Source organism: Sciurus carolinensis, chromosome 12 (assembly GCF_902686445.1).
Source record: "Sciurus carolinensis chromosome 12, mSciCar1.2, whole genome shotgun sequence".
In the NCBI taxonomy this organism is placed as follows: Eukaryota; Metazoa; Chordata; class Mammalia; order Rodentia; family Sciuridae; genus Sciurus; species Sciurus carolinensis.
Genome location: NC_062224.1, coordinates 115102217 through 115115599, shown reverse-complemented (window position 1 = coordinate 115115599; position 13383 = coordinate 115102217). Strand labels below are relative to the sequence as shown.

The following is a 13383-nucleotide window of genomic DNA, read 5'->3' as shown; positions in this document are numbered from 1 at the left end:
CAGTCTCCTGGCCAAAGCGACCAAATTAGAGATGATGCCTGTGAATGAATTGTGTCAAACACAGTGGTATCCCCGGCCAAAGATGGCCACCAGCTGGGCCACCTTGCTGGGAACCGTGCTCCCTGCCCTGCCCTATGGGCCAGGATAAAAAGGAGCCCAGAACATTCAGCAATATGGCTTCCCGACTTTGGAAAATAAATAGGCCTTCAAATAAGTACCTGCTTTTTAGGAAGAGAGATTTACAAAGTCTGCAGAGGACCAGATGGTGTTTGTTGGGATTCCGAAGCAGTGACCACAACTTATGGGCTCGAGAGCCTGGAAGAGAACAAGCCCAGTGTACCCGGGCACTGTCGGGTCTTCCTTCCCCTTCCTGCCCCACCCGCTGTTACCTAACTCGATGGCCAAGTCCAGGTGGCCCATCGTGTACTTGATGTAGGCCAGCCGGCCAGCCACGTAGGCCACGATCTCGATGCCCTCGCCCTTGAGCGGGAGGTGTACGATCTGCTCCATGGCCATCATTTCATACTTGAACCACATGCCCTGGCAGCCAGCCAGCTGGTGGTACAGCGCATAGTCCAGGTAGGCGTTAATGATCTGAAACGGCAGCAGGCCGGAGACGGGGCAAGCCTGAGAGGCCCAGGCCCAAGTGCAGCACCTGGCACCTGCCAGTGAACCTGGGGTTATCAAGCCCGGGAATGGTGCTGGTCTCAGGCCAAAGTCGTAGGCGACCATACAGAAATCAGACTGGGTTTCTACCGCCTGTTTGCTGGGCTTCCGCAGCAAGCACCATGGCCCCTCTTGCCTATGGCCCTTGAACAAAACCTAAAATGTTTCATTTCCGTGAAACATAAAAGCAACAGCTTATGTATGTAGATAAATGATTGCACGGCAGGAAGCCTGGAAAGGTCTTTTAAGAGAGAATCACCCTCTAACCTCCTCCCTTTCGCCCTCATTCTCGGGTGTATTGAGCATGTTTCCAGAGGCAACCTGTGTGAAGCTGCACCAGAGCAAAGGTGCAAGCCGGTGTAAGAATCCAGTTACTCCTGAGAAACCAGACCTTAAGCTGTGTGCCAAGTTTTAATACAATGCCATACTTCTCGTATTTTGTTTGTTTTTTGGGGGGAATAGAGTTCCTTTAAAAAAATTAAAACGTTGCCAGGCACGAAGGCTCCGGTTTGTAATCCAGAGGCTGAGGCAGGAGAATCTCAGATTCAAAGCCAGCCTCAGCAAAAGTGAGGCACTAAGCAACTCAGTGAGACCCTGTCTCTAAATAAAATACAGAATAGGGCTGGGGATGTGGTTCAGTGGTCGATGCCCCGAGTTCAATCTCTGGCCCCTGCCAAAAAAATGTTACCATGCATAGTGCTGCATGCTTATAATCCCAGCAGCTCAGGAGGCTGAGGCAGGAAGACCCCAAGTTCAAAGCCAGCCTTAGCAACTTAGCAAGACTGTAAGCAACTTAGTGAGACCCTGTCTCAAAATAAAAAATAAACAGGGCTGGGGATGTGGCTCAGTGGTCGAGTGCCCCTGGGTTCAATCCCTGACACCAAAAATAAATCAATAAAGAATATGTCAATATGTAATGTGCCTATTACTTTTATTTTAAAGTATTTTTAAATTGCCACAGCTTTCGTTTTATGATAATATCAACAGATATAACTCATAGATAAAAGCCACTGAGGATCCTTGATCATTTTAGAGTGTGACGTGATCCTGGGGCGGAAGTTGGAGAGGTGCTGAGAACCTTCCAGTCAGAGAGTCTCTTACATCCTCCTGACTTGGAGTCTGGCTGACTTTCCCCAGGTTTGGCTCTCCAGTGAGACTGGGAATGTAAAGGGCAGCTAGGAAGCACCCTACCTGGAAATCGTTCTGCGTTTCCAGCGCAGAGTTCACCTGCATCACAGCCGCCAGGTGGCCATAATACTTGTAGTGAAAAAAGTAATTTAAGCTGTAGATCCGCCAGAGCAAGGAGAAGCAGGTGGTTTGCCGGTAAAGTTGGGCCAGTCTCTTCTTCCTGGTAAGTAAAGTAAAACATGCTGTGCAGGAGGAGGTGCGGTCCCCGCATCGGGTCTGCCCCTTCGCGGGCCAGTCGGTTCTTACAAATCACACTTCCCCGGAGAAAAACGTGCCCACGATGTCGACTGGCGAGATCATTCAGGTGAGGCACATTCGGGGTAGGGTGATCGGGTGATCGCTAGTTAAGGGCATGGATGTCTTTCACCACACCTGAGTCTGGAAGGACAGCCCTTACAGGAAAGGAGGGCACAGGGACCCCATCACTCAAGCATGCCACGCAGCTAGAAGGCATGGTGCCCAGTGCGGGCCGCCCGCCCCCAGCCAGTCAGTGCCCGCCGTTTCCTGCACACTCCGCGATCAGGAGCCGGTCTCTGCTCCACGGAGCCAGGAGCACAGCACCCATCGCATTCCACCCGTGGAAGGCAGAGGGCGGGCAGCGAACACCTGTGCCCGAGGTGACCAGGAGGATGACGCCCTTCCACAAAGGGTTCCTTCTGGGTCCCAGGCCATGTCACCCTCTAGGCATGCGACAGAAACAAGGGCCGCGACTTAACCAAACCAAGAAAACAAAGCTAACTAGGAATATTTCTCAAAAGGCATGTTTTAAACAAAGATGAGAAGGAAGGGAGAAAGATGGTGCAGATGCGAAGAATTCCAGGTCCTTGTCCTCAGACGCTGAAGACAGGGCGAAACCTCCAATTCCGGGCTTAGGGAGAGGAGGTGTCCGGCTTCACCTCCGCCTGGGGGGGACTGTAAGGCAATAGCACCTGCCGTTTCCTCCCTTCCCAGCACTTCTCTGCCTTTTCTCCTTGTGCAGGTATTTCTTATTCCTGTTATAAAATGGGGTTGCCAACTAGAGTTGTTCAGTTCAGCAAATGATCATACAGGATGCCCAGGTAAGCTTAAATTTTGTTACAATGCCTATGCCCTAAGTATCTCATGTCTCTCTCTCTCACACACACACACACACACACACACACACACACATTTATCAGAAATTCAGGTGCACTGGCATTCTGGACCCTGCCTGGCAACCGCTCCCTTCTTGCCTCTCAGAGATCCCTGTTAAGCTTCTGCCTCTCCTCCCTGTCTCCAGGAGACCACCTCCACCTGCAAAGGAGCTCGGCTCCATCTCATTTCCACCCTGGTATCCCCCACATTGAAGGGGCCACTTTGGAAGCTGGGAAAACAGTTTTTGGTGGGACTAAAAAGAGCTGGAGCAACCTGGCCGTGAGAGCATCGTAGGCAGAAGTTGTAGGAATATTGCTTCGGGTCTCTCCCAAAATGGAAGAGACGTTTGTCATCAGCTCTCCAGACCAGCACCAAGCGGGCAGGCCCCTCGTATGAACTGCCAGTAGGTGGAATATGTTTTAGACTCTTATCATGGAAACTGTCAAACCTGTACTTGGCAACAAGAGTACAATCAGCCACGTGCACTCAACACCCAGCTTCAACCACGGCTGACATTCTTACTCACCTGCCTTTCTACCCACTGTTTCTCTTCCCCCTTACTATGTTTTACAGTTCTTTTTTATGTAAAATTTGCATCCACTGAAATGCACAAATCTCTTTTTTAAAAGAAGAGTTTAAAATTATAGTGCATTTTGCTTTCTGTGGACTGTGGTTTAGAGTGCTGTGTTAAAAATTACAGTTTTTGAAAAATTTTTTATTTGTTCTTTTTAGTTATACAGGACATTCGTAGAATGTATTTTGATATATCATACATACAAGGAGTATAACTCCCCATTCCTGTGGTTGAACACGATGTGGAGTTTCACTGCTCGTGTGTTCCTATGTGAACATGGGAGGTTCTGTCCTATTCATTCCACTGTCTTTTCCATTCCCATCCCTTCTCTCTTCCCCCCACTCTGCCCTGTCCAATCCCCCTTTTCTGCCCCACCCTGTAGTCTGTCCTCCCCAGTGGTAAGTCAGCATCTACACATCAGAGAGAACATTTGGCCTTTGGTTTTTTGGGGATTGGCTCACTTCACTTAGCATAATAGTCTCCAGTTCCATTTATTTACCTGCAAATGCCATTATTCTATTCTTCTTTGAGATTGAGCATATGTGGTACATATACATTATCCATTCATATGTTGAAGGGTATCTAAGTTGGTTCCATAGTTTAGCTATTGTGAATTAAGCTGCTATGAACACTGATGTGACTGTGTCACTGTAGTATGCTGATTTTAAGTCCTTTGGGTATAAACCAAGGAGTGGGATAGCTGGGTCAAATGGTGGTTCCATTCCAAGTTTTCTGAGGAATCTCCATACTGCTTTCCAGAATGGTTGCACCAATCTGCAGTCCTACCTTTTTCCCCACATCCTCGCCAACACTTACTGTTATTTGTATTCTTGATAGTTGCCATTCTGATTGAATGAGATGAAATTTTAATTTTTACTTTACACCTCTCTAATTGCTAGTGATATCAAACATTTTTCATATATTTGTTAACCATTCGTATTTTCTTCTTCTGTTACATACCTGTTCAATTCCTTTGCCGATTGGGTCATTTGTTTTTTGGTTTGAAGTTTTTGAATTCTTTGTATATCCTGGAGATTAATCTGAGGTGTAGGTGGTAAAGATTTTCCCCATTCTGTCAACTCTCCCTTCATGTTCTTGATTGTTTCCTTTGCTGTGAAGATTGATACCATCCCATTTATTGATTCTAGATTTTTCTTCTTGTGCTTTAGAAGTCTTGTTAAGGAAGTCAGTTCCTAAGCCGACGTGGTGGAGATTTGGGCCTGCTTTTTCTTCTAGTAGGCACAGGGTCTCTGGTCTAATGTCTAGGTCCTAGATCCAGTTTGAGTTGAGTTTTGTGCAGGGTGAGGATAGGTATCTGATTTCATTTTGTTACATATAGATTTCCAGTTTTCCCAGTGTCATTTGTTGAAGAGGCTATCTCTTCTCCAATATATGTTTTTGGCACCTTTGTCTAGTATGACATAACCATAATTATGTGGATTTATCTCTGTCTTCTCTTCTACACCATTGGTCTTCATGTATGTTTTGGTGCCAATAACTTGCTGAAGTAGTATAATTTAAGGTCTAGTATTGTGATGTCTCCTGCTTCACTTTTCTTGCTGAGGATTGCTTTGACTATTCTGGTCCTCTTCTTTTTCCAAATGAATTTCATGGTTGCTTTTTCTATTTCTATGAAGAATGTCATCAAAATCTTAATAGGAATTGCATTAAATCTGTATGGCACTTTTGGTAGTACGACCATTTTGATAATATTAATTCTACTTATCCAAAAACTTGAGAGATCTTTCCATCTTCTAAGGTCTTCATATCTTTCCTTAGTGTTTTATAGTTTCCATTGTAGAGGTCTTTCACCTCTTTTGTTCTATTGATTTCCAAATATTTTATTTTTTGAAGCTATTGTGAATGGGATAGTCTTTGTAATTTATATAGGAACATAATTGATTTATAGGTGTTAATTTTGTATCCTGCAACTTCGCTGAATTCATTTATGAGTTCTAGAAGTTTTCTTGTAGAGATTTGGGGTCTTCTGAACATAGAATCATGTCGTCAGCAAATAAGGATAGTTTGAGTTCTTTGTTTCCTATTCGTATCCCTTTAATCTCTTTCTTCTGTCCAATCACTCTGGCTAGAATTTCCAGGACTACATCGGGTAGAAGAGGTGAACAGGGCATCCCTTTCTTGTTCCAGTTTTTAGAGGGAATAAACGCACAAATGTTAACAGTGCAGTTTTGACCAGTGGCACCCCCACATCCTTAGCAGGATCACGGATGGTAGGAGTTTGTCCTGTAGTGGATGTCCCTGAGGCAGGGACAATACCCAGGATCTCAGCACTGAATGGAAGTGGGCTTGAGGCTGAGGTTCTGGGAGCGCTGGTGCCGGCCGCAGTGGGAGCCGGGGAGGCCCAGTGTGAGCAGGATGGAGCAGAGGGCGGGCACCAGAGCTCACTCTGCAAGGGACCCCTCTTATTCCTGTCACCTGACCTCCCTTTGACAACAGCTGCCTGTGCGGTGAGGTGGGCACCAGGCCCTGGCCTAGGATCCCCTCCCGGACTCCCTTCCTTTCCCTCTGGGGTTGGGCCGAGCCAAACAGGGGTCCTGCCCACCCCCCCACTTGCACTGCGGGGGGGCCTGCCTCCTGGGGTGAGAGACGCTCCGCCCCCAGCTCCGCCCCTCACCCTGGAGGCGAGCTCTCCTGGCCTTGCTGGTTCAGGTAGTGGAAGTGTCTGTTTTTCTCCACATGGGTTTGGAAGAACAGGGAGATCATGTTGTAAGGGAAGACACGGTTGAAGAGCTTCAGCGCCTTCCTCAGCATCTTCTTCGCAAGCACCATCTGGCCCATGTTAAAGCAGACCTGGAGGGAGCGGGAGGGCAGAGGGGAAGCCATGACCCTGGGCTGGCCGGTAGGTTCCAACGACACAGACCGTGGCACGCTCACCAACACAGCTCCTCTGTGGCCCAGAAACAAAACCCTCCTGCGCGGGGGCATAACTGTAAATGTTGGTTGGGTAACTGCGTCAGGGAAGGCTGGAGGCTAGGACTCAGCATCTCGCTTGTGCATCACGAGCTCTGAGAAAATGTCGACCCCTCATGTCCATTTCTAGAGGTTGTCACACATAGTTCACAGAAGGGCTTGTGCTGGTGAGCAGCAGTGAGGGCCTGGGGGCTAGGGTCTCAGGCAGGGCTCTGCGGCAGGGGTGGGAGGAGGGTATAGAAGGCACAAGGGTGATTCTGCCGGTGAGGGACTGAGTCAAGCCTCCTGGCTTCTTACCTGGCCTTTGAGGCTGTAAAACGTGGCAGACTCAAAAGTCCTACTCCAAGACTTTTTCTGCCTGAGAGTTTTCAGCAGCTTCTCTCCCTCGTTCAAGTACATGTATGCCTGCAACCAGCACGAAGAGAGGAGCGTTGAGCTGGCGGGACGGACCACTGAAGGGCTGAGGCCCGGGAGGCCGCTGGAGAAAGGAAGCAGGCCCGTAGATGACAGCCACCTCCGAGCTCCCTGCTGCACACTCCGCTCCCATGGGCAGGATCACTCGACCAAGAGGCCGGACCCAGAAGTCCCCCCTTTCCTCATGCTGCCACAAGTTGTGACCTCCTCTGCCTCTGCCAGGGCTGTCCTGGGAGGCAGGAGAGGAAGGCGAGTTCCGAGCTACTCTCCTCACTGCTCTGCCACCTCCCAGGATGAACACCAGGACAAGGTCAGACCCGCAGAGCAGCACAGGGAAGGCGACCACCAGCCTCCTGCAGCCAAGGGAGGCGAGGAGGCTGGTGAGGAGGCAGCTGCCACCCGTCCAACCAGGCTCTCCTGGGTGGTAATGGGTGCAAGCGGCATGTTCTGGGGCCTTGCGCCTGGCCTCTGCTTTCAGTGGTCCTCTCCCTGCCAATCACCACTCTGTAGAGTGACAGAACCCACAGGCTTCGGCGAGTCAGTCTCTGAGGCCACCTAAACCCCTGCTTCCTGGAACCCATTGGCCACATCCCCACCACCACCAGATACATGCATAAAACACCTAAGAGACTTTGGTTTTCAAACCCTTGAGAGGCTTACAAACGTCTTCAATATTTTTTTAAACTTTATATAAATGTAAGGTATGAATGTCGATTAGACTGCTATGATCAACAGCAACTTTAAAATGCAGACTAGGTCAGTACTGTGGCCAAGCCCTGGGACACAGCCACTCAGGCGTGTGATGCTTCTGCAGCTGCTGGATTCAGATGAAGCAAGGTCCAGAGCACCTTTCCTCAAGTTCCTTCACGGAAGGCTAGTTGGCCAGCAGTTCCACGAGGCGAGGCCCAAGGTCAGACAGGCGGAGAAACAGCTGGCTCCTCAGCCCAGCCTGACCTGCCCTTCCCCATCCTCCTGGGACATAGGTGTGCCTTAGCATGTCAAAGGACCTGCGAGGTCTGCATGAAGAGACCGCCTTAGCTACACCCAGCAGGCTCCCAGTCCTAGCTTGGCAGTGGACTGCCTCTATTTCACTGTGTGTCAAGTCCCCACCTCTAAGGGTCACATTGCTCTGGAGCCTTGTTTACAATTATCCTTTGTGTTTTTGGAGCCTAAAGCCGTGTGTGATAATTTCAGCACAGATTGCATCGAGAAAAAGTGGGGGACGCCTTTTTGGGGATCAGAAGATTAAAACCAGACAGACTTGCACCCATGAAAAGACCGACAGGTATTTCACGCTCGAAGGCATTCTGGGACTGCTGTGGGTAACCGACCGGCCTGGGTAGAAAGCAAGCTGAGGACGCTGGGCTTCAGGAAAGCTAATCGGCACCATTCACTCCTCCTTTTTGTAAAGGACTTTCCCTGGGACCTGACCACGTCCCTTTGAAGTGTAAACCCTGTGAAGGCTCAGGGCGCAAGACTGGAGACAGGAGACCCTGTGAGCCAGCTTCATGTCCAGACCCGTACACACAATCCTGTGTTGTCTTTTGAAACTTTGTGTCCGATTATGTGCTGTTTTAGACTAGAAAATCTATGCCACTAGACAGCCTGTAATGTTGGAAGAATGAGTCAGAGGGGCTCAGGATTTTGGAGCCGGCGTAAAATAAAGCTTGGTTTCTCCTACTTTGCGAGTGCCATCTCGTTTCCCACGACAGGACAACAGGGCGAAAGTCACTGGGGCTATTACTGAGGAAGGCTGCTGAACGGGAGCTCGGAAGCTGGGATACCTGGAGTCCTGACTGTACTATGCTTGTCTCCCACATGGACAGACAAGCCGCGCCAGGCTCTGAAGGGGCGATGGATTACATGATGCTTGATGCTGGCGGCCGTTGGTTCCGGCGCTCTCTTCTCAATTGATCTTCCCTCTGAGCAGTGCGGTTTTCAGAGGAAAGGGGCACTGGCAGGGATCGGGAGCGTGGCACAATAGAAAAGCACGCGGCTTCCAGGGCAGCTTACCATGTAGTTATCGCCCAGGATGAGGTAAGCGGCTGCGATCTCCAGGAAGTAATACAAGGCTTTGTTGTTTTCTCCCAGGGCCAGAAAATGCTGGGCTAGAGGCAGGATGACGATCTCCAGGGTCTCCTCACACTGGCAGGATTCCAGAGGGATGATGTCTTCCTCCACTGTCCGCAGCCTGGTTATAATGACGTCAAAGAACCCCAAGATCTTATCTTTTATTTCTTCAGGACTGTTTAAAGGCAAAAATAAATAGAAGATAAGCAACTAATAGAGCACACTTTTTTTTTTGGTATGGGGGATTGAACCCAGGGCCTTGCTGATCCTGGGTAAGTGCTCCACCGCTGAGCCACATCCCCAGCCCTTTGACTTTGATTTTGAGTCAAGGTCTGGCTGTGTTGCTGAGGCTGGCCTCAAAGTTGTTATCGTCCTGCCTCAGCCTCCCAATTCACTGTAATTGCAGTCATGCCTCACCACATCTAACTGAGCATACTATTTTGATATGAAAATATCTTTAAAAACTAACAAGAGGGGTTGGGGGGGTGGGGGAAGGAAAGATAGTCGACTGAGACAGACAGTATCACCCTATGTACATGTGTGATTACATGAGTGGTGTGAATCTACATTGTGTACAACCATAGAAATGAAAAGTTGTACCCCATTTGTGTACAATGAATCAAAATGCAGTCTGTAAAAATTTTTTAAAAAGTTAAAAACTAACAAGAACAAGGCATTTAAACCTACTGTAGATACTACTGACCAAAGTTATCACACACATCCTGGACATTTTCCCATTGTACCTCAGAGGCCAAGAGGACAGACTGGACAAAAGAGTCTAACAGCAAATTTAATGGCAATGATTTATGCTCTGTCTCCTAAACAGATACGGCCGTACCTGAGATTTTCAGGAAATAACTCAGATCTCTTAGGAACCTCTGACTTAGGAAAGATGATCTCTTCTTTAGCTGGAAAATAAACAGAGGAGTGATGTGGGTCATTGAGATGCTTCTGGAGGAGGGGCCTGGCCTCCCCTCACCATGGAGGGCTGCCGCTGCCCAGCCAGGAACCACATCTCCCAGCCCCCGCGGCGCCCAGTCAAACCACGGGAATGCTGCTCACAAGTGAAGCTCATGGGCAGCAAGAGAAGTCACCTGGGGCTAAGAGGGTAATGTGTCTGCTCTACCTTCTCCTTCCGCAGGAAAGCAACCAGCTCTGAGGACCTAGGGGCGGCAAAACCACACACCTGGAGGAGTCTGAGAGCCTGACTAACTGCAGGCAAGGTCAGCTGTTACAGCATCACAGGAGCAGGACATAAGCTGTCCCTCCGTTTCGGGAAGCCACTGAGGTGTCCGGTGGGTCGAGGCTGGCGACATCACCCTAACTCCTTTATCCTGCACAAACTGGAACGGCGATTTAACAGTCCTGAGCACAGTGACCTCAGTGTCAAGTGGGGAAATATTTAAATGAAGTTGCCCAAAATGCTAACTCAAGGGTGGCAAACCTTGAAGTTACAGCCTTTCACCTAACCAGACGTCATGATCTTAAAATAGAAAACAAAGGAGGAATGTCGAATGCAGCCAGCGCCCATGCAGGGAGTGGAAAGAATCCGAGAGCAGGGGAGGAACTGTCTTGTGTCTCGATTTGCTGGTGGCAGAGGTAGGGCGAGAACACGGGTCGGCTAGCTCCCAGGCCACTGCCTCACTCCAGAGATCTTCCAATGTCTAGAAATGCTCTGTGAGCCCTCAGGGGCTGTCGCTTCTTTCCTTCTGTGCCCCTCCCCCACAGAGGAAGTGCCCCACCCGCCCCGAGGGTGCCCAAGAGCCCCCTGCAGGCCCCTCCTTCCAGACCTCTCCCCTCGTGTCCTCTGACTGGAAGCTGAATATGTTGGGTTTTCTCTCTCCCCTGGTCCTCCAGAGCTGCTCTTGTAGGAGGCCGATGGAATCAAGGAAAGGGACAGGAGGGTGGAGAGGAAGGAAAGAGGAGGTATTGGGTGCTATACCGACCAGATTCCATGGTTACCTGTCATCTGCATGTAACAGCGAATCCCCCTCGTATGTGTAATTGTAATGCACCAATGAAAAGTATGGAAAAAATGAAACTGCTCTGCTCACGGTTACCAGTGGCTCCTGCGTTGCCAGAGAGACTCTGTATTTTCCCAGCTTTTATTAGACCTCAGCAGCATTTAATACAATCCACTGCTCTTTCTTTTCACGGGCTTTGATAACACAACTACCTCGGTCCCTCCCTCCTTTCTTGCCTGTTAAGCCATCATCTAAATGCTGCTAAGCCTTAGCTGGGCATGGGGCTCCCTTCTCCATCTGCCATTTGCCCCTAGGTGATTTCATCTGCCCGTGACTTTAAATTCCATCCTTTTGCCACGACTTTCACTTTTATGTGTCTAAGCCCTGACGTCTACTTTAGCTACACGCCTGTACCTGCAGGAACCACTGAGAGGCCTAACAGGCGTTCCGAAGCTGCCGCGTGCTGACCTCTCGGGAATCTCCTCCACACACCTCTGCGCACATCATCCTCCCTGTCTGAGCACCTGGCCATGTTCTCACTGCTGTAGGCAGAAACCCAGGCAGCAGGCTGCATTCTCTGCTTCCCCACACACCCTCAGGCCGCCCAGCAGCACGTCCTGGGACCCCACCCAGGAAGGCATCTGAATCCTTCCTGGCCTGTCTGTCTTCCTTCCATACGGCCTCCAAGAATTTACCTGAACAGGAGCGGAGGCTGAGCTCCCCCGAGCCTCTTCCTTTCAGGTCTGTTTCTCTAGAGAAGATGGAGTGGGTCTTTAGCTGCCTGACCCGGATCTCCGTAGCAGAAGCTGCTGGTCCCCAGCCCCATCCCTGTCGCTCTGTCCCCACTCCTAACAACTCAATTGTATTGAGGATAGTTACATTTTTCCAGGCTCCCTTGCAGCTAATATAGTCATGAGACCAAATTCTGGTTGATGGGATATAGAGGAAACTTCGGAAGGACTTCTAGAGCATTCCTCAAAATGGAGAGTGGACTCCTTTCTTTTGGCTTCTTCCTCCTGGCATTAAATGGGAATGGGAGGCCTAGAGCTTCGGCAGCTGTTTTGGTCTCTGATGACTAGAGTCTTGTGAGAAGAGCTTTTACATGACAGCAAATGAATTTAATACTAGTTTAAGTCCCTCTAGCAGGACTCTTGTCGTATACAGCCAGGAGCACCTCTGGGCAATACCTCTCCAACTTGGCCCACTCACTTAGTCTCTTCACTGAGGCCCTCAAGTCCCCTGGATGGTTTTACTAATTCATCTTGCTGTCTGCTGGCTGCCATTCAAGTCCAAACTTGTGGACAGACATGTGCCCATCCCACCATTCTTACCACTACAGTTCCAGTATGGACATCAGTACCTGGCAAGTAGCAGGTGCTCAGTGAATACTTGGTGCATACATGAATGTTTGTTGAAAATACTCAGTGAGTAAAAATGAAAAGCAATTCTGCCTTCAACAGCCTATATTTTATGTATTGTTTTTAAGTGTTTCAAATTGTAATGGTGGGGGTTGAGGATGTAGCTCAGTGGTAGAGTTCTTGTCTAGCATGTGTGAGGCCCTGAGTTTAATGCTTTGCACTGGAAAAAATTAATATTTATGTGTACACACACATACACACACACACACACACAATGGTGCTAGAATTAGATGCAGAGAAAAGAATATTGACTAGAAAGAGCAAAGTCGGGATATAAAAGATACCCTCTTTGTCTTTACTACCAACTGAGTGAATCACAGTACTTATAGCTTTTGATTTTCTTCACTTATAAAGGATATTATATTGAGCTTCCTACTCCAAGGAATGTCTATAAAAATCAAAAGAAAAAAGATACGAAATGCTTGTAGAAGAGAAATAAAAAGCAAAGATGCCACCTGCTCACCTGGAAATAAGACCTGGAAATTTCAAAGACCTGGAAATAAGACTTCAGGTTGAAGGTGTCAGACTGAGTCCTCCTTGGCCCTCCTGTGTCTCCAGGCCCAGGACATTGTTTTCTAGTGCTCAGAGTGAACGAGGACCTTGAGCACGCTGAGCATGCACGCTGCCTCTGGTCTACCTCCCCAGCCCTAGGCCCAGGACGTCTCCCCCCGAAAACGAGAATAAAATAATTTTTAAAGGTGTACACTCCGCATGTGGAGAGAGGGAGGGGCCACGATCCTGGGGAGGCCGTGTACTGGCCGTCCCCTGCCTAGCACACTCTTTCCCAGCTGTCCACACAGCAAATCTCTACACGAATCTCACGAGGGCTACCCTAGCAGCTTTTCGCTCCTAACCCTGCTACCCTACCCCAAGTTTTGTCGCCTCCGTCCATGGGATTTGTTACTATTATGGTCATTTCTTCCTGGGTCCACTTTTCCCAAAAGAAAGTTGCTTTGTCCACTAATGAACCTGGAACACAGTAGGGATGCAGTACGTATCTGTTGGGTGAGTAAATGAAATGTCAAACAAGACCAAGCGGAAGGAG

The 13383-nt window shown here is 49.1% G+C and overlaps 1 protein-coding gene across 1 annotated transcript in view; it reads right to left on the bottom strand.

Moving 5' to 3' along the window:
- Positions 1–13383, bottom strand: part of Adcy10 (adenylate cyclase 10) — a 60617-nt gene that overhangs the window by 10956 nt on the left and 36278 nt on the right. The window contains exons 22-28 of the mRNA XM_047519805.1: positions 9795–9864; positions 8900–9131; positions 6770–6877; positions 6177–6352; positions 1858–2014; positions 390–594; positions 219–315 (exon numbers count right to left, since the gene is read on the bottom strand). Coding sequence (XP_047375761.1) covers positions 219–315; positions 390–594; positions 1858–2014; positions 6177–6352; positions 6770–6877; positions 8900–9131; positions 9795–9864 — 1045 coding nt within the window. The remainder of the gene's footprint in view (positions 1–218; positions 316–389; positions 595–1857; positions 2015–6176; positions 6353–6769; positions 6878–8899; positions 9132–9794; positions 9865–13383) is intronic.